A 9176-nucleotide genomic window follows, 5' to 3' on the forward strand; every position below is an offset into this window, starting at 1 on the left:
AGAATGAGAATTCAAACAACGTCTTGTAAAGTGAAAAGCTGCATGTTTGTAAGGAACTAATCCATCACTAAGGCATTTTAACTTTAAACTGTTGCTTCTGGCCGAACTACGAGTATACAATCTATAATAACACTTCCTCCCACATCAAAATCCACTGACATATTTCAGACTAGATGACATTTTTAGTGGAGAAAGCAATATTATGGATAGATGACTCATATTTTAGCTGGAAGCAACAGTTTGAAGTTAAAAACATCTTAATGATGGAATTATTACAGAAATACAACTTTTTGCTTCCCAAGACATTAACTGATGGACTGGAATGTACTTATGCTTTTATCAGCTGTTTGAACTCTCACTCTGACGGCACCCATTCACTGCAAAGGATCCATTGTTAAGCAAGTGATATAATACTAAGTTTCTCCAAATCTGTTCCAATGAAGAAACAAACACATCTACATCTTGGATGGTCTGAGGGTGAGTACATTTTCATTTACAGAGAGGATACAAATGATGGCAGATCATCAAAGTACAGTCTGTAATTGCAGAAATTCACAGGTTATTGGTGGTTAAACAAGAACAACAATACGGTTTCTGTCATGCCTCCAACCATGTTTTTTAAGGTCACACTTTTGCTTCATTCAAATGAGTCATATTGCAAGACTTAATTTCCCTCACTATTCAAGTGAGTTAATGATCATTACTATTATTAAAACCTCCTGCAAACTCATTTATGATAACATCTCTGCCTCAGTCATTGTTACTTGCATGCTTACACAAGCATGTAGAGAGGGTTACTGGGTTTCTCTACATCTATTTTGATACCAACCTACTGAAACTTCCAAATGACTTCCAGCTGACACAACAGCAGATAGCTTTGGACTGCAATGAAGTTGCTCTGGGTGTGATGGTGAATCTGAGTGAGAAAGACATTGATCAAATCCGAGAATCAGAGAATTCACTGCATAATAAGTATACTATTTATTGAACAGTGCCTTTAATGAAACTCTTTACTGTACAGTGCCTTTAATGAAACTGATAATATGCTGTGGACTGATAATTTGTATTCATATTTATTTAGATAAATACAATAAAAATGTCTTGAATACACCTCCAGTTTCTGAATTAAAATAAATGTTTTGGTCTGACCCAATCGATTTGTGGGCAGTGCTCCGATTCGCACAGTTGCCAGTAAGAATAAAAAAAAGGAAAAAGTATATGATGATAAACTACATGATAATATATTATCAATGGTGTCAAATGGTGTAATTCCAACATTTTTAAAAGACGTTCCTTTTTAGCATTTTCCTGTTAACCGCAGCATCAAATTCAGATGTAACACACAATCTTGAGAAATGTTTTTACAGGCACTTGAAGTGTATGAAATGGGTACTTTTCCTCTCACCAGAGAACTACAGTAGGTTTTTGGAGTTCATGACAGTTTAAATCCTCAGAGGTGCTGGAGGAATCTATTAAAAAGGACTTTCAGTCTCTGAATAAAGACAACAGTGAACAGTGAGTGCAAACAGATAAAGAAAGCAGCAGAGAAACACTTCACCCACACTCTGTCATTTAACAGTGTGAAATTCATCACGAGCCTTTCGTAAGCATTCACAGCCCACCTTTACGTTGTCAGTCTATTTGTGCATATTTCTGGGTGAACAACATCTTTCTCTGATATATTTTGTCCATACTCTGTGCCCCAGGTGCCCCTGTCAGGTGAAGACACACAGGCCATTATAGAGATGGACATCTCGAACTCAGAGGAAAACAAACCACATTCAGTGCCTCTGTGTTCAGGTCTTATAATTTAACCATTAATTACACAGACAGCGCACTAAACTGAGGTGCACTAAACTGAGGTGTGCGTGCACACACACACACACACGTCTGGTCAGCTATCCTTGTGGGGACTCTCCATAGGCGTAATGGTTTTTCTACTGTACAGACCGTATACTCTATTGCCCTACACCAACCCTACCCCTAAACCTACCCCTCACAGGAAACTTTCAGCATTTTCACACACACACACACACACACACACACATTTGCTACTACTACTACTCATATAACGAATATGGCTGCAACTGCGAACATTCAACACTAGATGGCAGAAGAGGGCAGGAACTGCAAATCACAAGTTGCAACGTTATCAGAATTCGTTTATGAGCAACTCAGTAGTCTTTAGTTTAGAATTTGGTTTGTCTCTTCGTTAAAATTTCTTTCTCTTTTATTGATATTAAAAACACATGACTCACCGATTCGTTGAACACTGGGACGAAGTAGACTGCTGAAGTCTTCTGGAGACAAAATCGGAGGATGTTGACAAAAATGACATGCAAGAGTCGTTTTGATATTTTTTTTTTACTCTGAAATTGCTGCTTCTACTTAAAACGGAAAAAAAATAAATAAAGCAAGAAATTCTTTGAAATTTGTGTGACGATATATTTCTATAAATGACATTCTATATAATACACTTCTATATAAATGTCAAATGTACGACATGTTAACTTATCACAGAAACATGCAGAACACTAGATTTAAATCAAAACATCTTTTGGCTGATTTATAAGCCAAACACACATGGGTGTGTGTGTGTACAGGTTTTTCTATACTGGTGGGGACTTAAACCTGAATACACACCAACTCATGGGGACTTGTGTCCCCATGGGTACAAAAGCTTATAAATAATACAGAATTATAATTTTTATTTTTTTTGAGATTGTAAAAATGCAGAAAGTTTTCTGTGAGCGGTAGGTTTAGGTGTAGGGCGATAGAAAATACAGTTTGTACAGTATAAAAACAATTACGCCTATGGAGAGTCCCTACAAGGATTGTGCACCAGACGTGTGTGTGTGTACTTATTTTGTGTACTAAATGGAAGTCTGAAATATCCTAATTGAGATAGCGAAACAAACGTGTGTGTGTGTGTGTGTGTGTGTATAACTTACCAGAACCTTTAATTTTGAACTCATTTATGGTTCCATGAAGAACCTTTAAAATCCATGGAACTTTACATTGCACAAAAGGTTCTCCATAGTGGAAAAATTTTCTTTAGATTATTTAAATGTTCTTCACACTTAAAAAAAAAAAAAAAAAAGGTTCTTCTTGTGTCCTGAAACTGTTTATCTTTGTGCCCAGAGATGTGATCAAAACCAAATATTCCTTAAGGCAGTAACAATATAATTAAGCCCACTAACTGAAAGTACAGTGCTAAAAACTGGTGAAAATATTGAGCTCCAATAAGCAAATAGACATTACTTCATGTCCTCTCACCCCTTAGGTATTCAGAAACATAAATATAATGGAGACAATGAAAAGTAAAACAATACCAGCATGCTAGACTGAACAAATTTTTTTAAAGCAAACTATTGAAAAAAAAAAAAAATTCCACACTATAAATAAAGCCATATACACAGCATTCTGATACAAAATGGAGGCATATCATTTATAACCAACAACACAATTTCAAAATTTCAAATTTCACAGTTTCACAATTTTAAAATACACGCTGCTATAGGACCATCTTTCAATTTTGATTACTTAGCATCTGTTTACAAAAATCCTTAACCGTTTTATAAAAGTGGAGTGATTTTTGAAATCTAACCACGAGTGTGGTGAATCTCTAAACCAGTTAATTTCCCCAGAGTGAACATAGCAGTTAAATTATTTTGTGAAAAATTTGTTAAATTCAATCAAGAGATAGCATCAAGTGACCAAACAGACCATAGCAGGATCACAAAAATCACAAAAGATATTCACATTTTGATTCAAACAGCTTGTGAACTCTATAAGATATTGCACTTTAAAGCTTCCAAGTAAAGTTAAGCTGTAAACGTTTTATGCCTTAGGGCCGAAGGCATAAAAAGTCTCTTAAAAAGAGAAAACAAATCCATTTTGAATGGACCACCTATAATCACTTACACTCCCACACCATATGAAAGGAATATGATTAAGAATATAAAATAAAATCATTTAAAAATATTATCTTTGGTTGATTATTTTGCTCTTAGTGTGATTCTCTGAAGAAAATTTAAATTCTCAGTGTTTCTCACACACCATGGCAGTCCATTGTTTGAGAAGTCTAAAGGCACGCATTACCGAATCTTTGTATGTGGCCCAAAGCACGGCTGGAATTCATCCTGTCCTGCCTTGATCTGAAATGACAATGTGTGAACAAATGGCGGCCAAGAACACGAGTTATTCAGTTATTCCTGAACTCTACCCATGTTTACAAAGCCTCTCCCCTGTGACACATTAGTCAGCCATTTGTCTCTCATTAATTGTCTCAAAAGACAGTCAATCCAAAGTATTGCCTACATAGTTTCTGCACGTAGGTTTCTGTTGAACAATATGAACTTTTCCTTCAAAAGAAAATATGTCTAAAACAGAAGGGAGAATAACAGGTTTGTCCTGCACACGCCTCCCAGCAGTTTTTCAGTTCTGACAATAAAAAAAACACCCTATACACAATATGTAGCGTCCATCCTTTTGAGCTTATTTGCTCATGAAGAGATTCATCAGTCCGGCATTATGCAGCTCTTGCCACAACCTCATTTCCATTCGCATGTCATGATTGGCATAGAAATGCACTGGATGTCGCTGTTTGTCGTAGTAGTGGTCCGAATACAATCTGTAGTCAGGGGTCATGAACCCATAAGCATCAACCTGTTAATAAAACAAGCATCATCATATCACTAACTTTCCTTGGCAGACAAAAAGATTAAAAGGTTAATGCTCCATCGTGTTTGAAAATAATGTACTACCTACACTAAAGCCTAACTGATAGTATTAACAAAAGCAACTGTGAGATGAAAAAAACATTCGCTGAAGCAACCATGTAATTTTAGCTTGCTTCTACTAGTCTTTGAGCTTTCTTATCATGACTCGTGTTTCACCGGACTTGTACATGATCATGCAATGCTGTGAACCTACCAAGCAAGTTTACTACATCAGAGAAAAGCCATGCATGTGATGCAAATGTCAAAATGTATTAACAAATCATGCACTGTGGTAAAACTTTTTTGCGGTCCTAACATAATTTTATGCAAGGAACTGCACGAAAATAATACTGTTATAATCTGCCCCTGTAATCATAATTTACGTGAGAAGGAAAAAAAGTTATTTCAACTGGAAACAGCAGTGAATTTTATGTATAAGTACATTTTGAACGTTTTTTCTATGAGACTGGGTTGATTTTATGACAGCAATAGTCTTTAATATGTCCAACCAAGGTCACCTGTCTGTATAGACTACACATCTAACATAGGTTAAATAAGTGTTTCAACCTTTGACAATCTTGTAAAGCTACTGTAGGTGTTTGCATACAATTTAAGGTACAATGATCTGTCAACACTGTCATTATGTTTTTATCAATTGTGACACAAAACAGACAGAGAAGGACATGGGTGTTGCTACTCATTTTACAGCAGGGCACATTCTTAAGGAACCTTTTTGGTGTCATTAAAATCTCATAAAAAAAAAAAAAAACCAAGCAAACCTGGTCACATGTATGAATAGCAGCTAGGAGCATTACTGCTCCTGTGGACGGCCTGTAAATTCTTCTTGCACCTGTTTTCAGAAGTCTGGAATGCAGGAACCTTGATGAGGAAAAGGAAAGTGTTAAACTTCGAAGACCAAACAAAATAAAAAACATACTACATTTAAATCATCCAACCGCTTCTGGATGATCTGTGGTCAGATATGTATGTATAATGGCCACTGAACTGTATTATTGACCACTGTTGCATGCAACAAATTTCCACTGTAGCTGTGCTAGTTTTATGTGTCTCTTACTACTCATCACGGTTTCCACAAAAATATTAAAGGGGTCATATGATGCTATTTTAAAGATAATTATTCTGTTATCAACATTGATAATGATAAATGTTTCTTGAGCAGCAAATCAGCATATTAGAATGATTTCCGAAGGATTGTGAGACACTGAAGACTGCATTAATGGCTGTTGAAAATTCAGCTTTGCCATCATAGGAATCAATGACATTTTAAATGATATCAAAATAGAAAAGTGAAAATTGTAATGTTGTGAAATATTTTTACAATTTGAAAACTGTGTTGAACAAATAAATGCAGAGACATTTAAAAGAAAAATAAACTCCAAAGATTTGAACAGCAGTGTATTTTGGAAGCAGACATTTAATAAGTGGGATAATGTGCAGTTAGCCGCTTTGTGCTTTCTTGATCTCTCTGTCTGGAATTCATTTAGCAATAATTACTATCCGAGTGTACAGTATATTATCCCTTAGTCTATGTTTGCAAAGCTTACCTGTTTCTGAGGTAGCGGGTAAAGTCTGGGTGGTAGATTTTGAATTTTTCTACCGTCACATCTTTACCAAAGTATGCAGGGGGACTGAAAGAGATATGCATTATAATTAAATTGAGTCTTAATTGTGTATATAATGTATAATATTATAAAAGTGTCTTTTATCTACAAAAATCAAAACATTGAGAGATGGATGTCATGAGAGATGGACTTTATCAGTTGTAGTGATCAACGATATGCATAAGCAATGTTTGACATGTCAGTTTACATAATGTTGTTATGATATTTACTTTTTGCTGCGCTCAGGGCCTTTAACAATTGCTGTGTGTGTGGAAGCCGCCTTCATAAGAATATAATCTCTGTCATGGTCTGGCAGGAATATATACCTGGTCTCCTACACAGATGGAGATGAACAGAGATAGAGAGACATTTGTCAGCAAACAACGTCACAACTCAACATCAACACAACTCCCGAAGCAAAAGGGTAGAGGAAGGTACTATCAACGCAAAGATCACGGGTTCTGTCATGGAACAGATCATAGTCAAAGAACTCAATTTCACTCAATATAATATAACAATTTTGACAAACAGTGGAGTTACGGTGTCTTATCTTTGCTTGGTACTGTACTACCCAGACAACAATGGATACCTTGGATATAGGTGGACCTCTGTAGCCTATGCGAGCGTATCTACGCATGGAGTTTCGCATAGTATTGGTTGAGAATGTGTAGAAGGAAGTCCGGGATCCCACATCATTCTCAAACCCTTTAAGAGCCGCACCATTTACTCTACAGATGGAAAAGAATCATTGTGATATTAATCAAACATGACTTACCTTCACTTTTAGAAAAAGAAGAGTCTAAATAATGAAAACATAACCTGAAACACTGATTTAAGGGAAAACTATACCATTAAAAAAATTACACAAATCAGTCAGACTTTCAGTCTAGTGCAAAAGACATGCTATTACTGTCTTTTGAGATTTGTATCACTTTGAGGAGCACCAACATAATAAATATTAATATCTCTTAATGATCAACCTCATCACCTGAAGACATAGTCATGTTCATCAATCTCCTTTCCTTTCCTTGAACCATTCAGTATTCCACCGTTTCCCACCACAGCACAGCGAATACACTTGGATCCGTTTGCACTATTCTCCCAGTCATCAAACATCAACCGATTTGCAGGTGTATTTAAAATTCCCAGTGAGCTGTTCAACACTGTGAATAACAACAGACACAAAACCAACCAAACAAACAACCATAAAAATTGATTCATGTTAGGCGTATCATTTTACTTTAATCCCTGCAGGAATTAATAGATAATATAATTACAAGTAACACCACAAAATAATTACACCTTCAATACATGTAGTTCATTAGTATGGAGTCAGAAGTAGTATTAATAAATACTTTCAAGTTTCAAAAGCAAATGTAGGTATTTATTTTAAAATAACTAAAATAAATAATTGAAACAAATCAACTAGGCATTAATAACCAGATTGATAATTAGTAGTATTTAATAAAACAATTTAATTTCCAAATTAATTATTTATAATAAGATCAAGTTCTTATTTGTTAATTGCTTCTGGCAATAGTGAATATTTATCTACGTGATTTTTTGTATTTTTTTTTTGCTGCAAAACATATCTAAATAATTTCATTATCTAAAAATGCTGACAAAACCCGAGCATAAAAGTAATGGCACGCTAATGGCTAAATCACTCTGAAACCTTGGACAATAAAAACACTCGGAGCAGGTAAATTTGAAGTTTTAGAAGACTAGTGACTTCAAGCAGATCCCCAAAAACAACACACCTTCGGCACTAACACCTCCCCAGCCGTGTGCTCCACCGTAGTGCCTCAACCGCTGGTACTCTTCTGGAGTGAAATGCTTTGCCCACTGAAGCACTGGAATATTGTGCAGAAACATCTCAGCAAACTGAGTCTGAGGCACACGCTTCCTAATGTTGTTGGGACAGTTCTGCAATAAAGACAAACATTGAGAGAAAGGTTAGCATGTTTCAGGGCAGTTGAAAACACAGTTTTCACATTAAAACAACAATGGCTAACAATTAAAAACAAAAAATTTAATTGAAAATTAATTGGACCGTTTTTTTACATAAATTAATGTATTTACTATACAAAAACAGTATTATTGTGAAATACTGTTTCAACTTAAACTGTTTTAAAGGTTTACTATTGTAATACATTTTAAAATTTAATTTATTCCCGAGATGGAATTTTCAGCAGCCATTGCTCCAGTCTTCAGTGTCACATGATCCTTCAGAAATCATTCTAATATACTGATTTAGTGCTCAAGAAACATTTCTTACTATTATCAAAGTTCAAAACAGTTGACTCGAACAGTAGCTGCTTAATTTTTCTGTGGAAACCATGATACATTTTAGGATTCTATGATGAACAGAAAGTTTAAATGAACAACATTTATTCAAAATATAAATCTTTTGTACATGTCTTTACTTACATCACTTGCTCACCATTGGATCCTCTGCAGTGAATGGGTGCTGCCAGAATGGAAGTACAAACAGCTGATAAAAACATCATAATCGTCAAGTAATTCATATGACCCCAGTCCATGAGTTAAAAAAACCCGGCATATTTGTGAGAAAAAAACCTTTAAGATATTTTTTACTTTAAACCATCGCTTCCGTCCAAAATATAAGTCCTTAATTTATGATGCCTCTTCGTCCCCTGTTGTCCTCTCACATCAAAATCCACTGACATTTGTTTAGAACTGTTTTGGACTGTTTTAACTTATAAATGGTACTTAAAGGCGACATATCATGAAAATCTGACTTTTCCAGGTTTTAAAGGGGTCATATGATGCAATTTAAATTTTTCCTTTCTCTTTGGAGTGTTACAACCTC

At 35.3% G+C, this 9176-nt stretch overlaps 1 protein-coding gene across 1 annotated transcript in view; it reads right to left on the minus strand.

Annotated features, from left to right (window-relative positions):
• Nucleotides 1-3340: 3340 nt before the first annotated feature.
• Nucleotides 3341-9176, minus strand: part of LOC107684137 (alpha-N-acetylgalactosaminide alpha-2,6-sialyltransferase 2-like) — a 14400-nt gene continuing 8564 nt past the window's right edge. The window contains exons 4-10 of the mRNA XM_016480349.1: nt 8104-8269; nt 7332-7506; nt 6933-7071; nt 6574-6677; nt 6287-6370; nt 5501-5600; nt 3341-4668 (exon numbers count right to left, since the gene is read on the minus strand). Of these exons, the coding sequence (XP_016335835.1) occupies nt 4498-4668; nt 5501-5600; nt 6287-6370; nt 6574-6677; nt 6933-7071; nt 7332-7506; nt 8104-8269 (939 nt within the window). The 3' untranslated portion in view covers nt 3341-4497. The remainder of the gene's footprint in view (nt 4669-5500; nt 5601-6286; nt 6371-6573; nt 6678-6932; nt 7072-7331; nt 7507-8103; nt 8270-9176) is intronic.

Source organism: Sinocyclocheilus anshuiensis, unplaced genomic scaffold (genome assembly GCF_001515605.1).
Source record: "Sinocyclocheilus anshuiensis isolate Anshui unplaced genomic scaffold, SAMN03320099.WGS_v1.1 scaffold553, whole genome shotgun sequence".
Classification (NCBI taxonomy): domain Eukaryota; kingdom Metazoa; phylum Chordata; class Actinopteri; order Cypriniformes; family Cyprinidae; genus Sinocyclocheilus; species Sinocyclocheilus anshuiensis.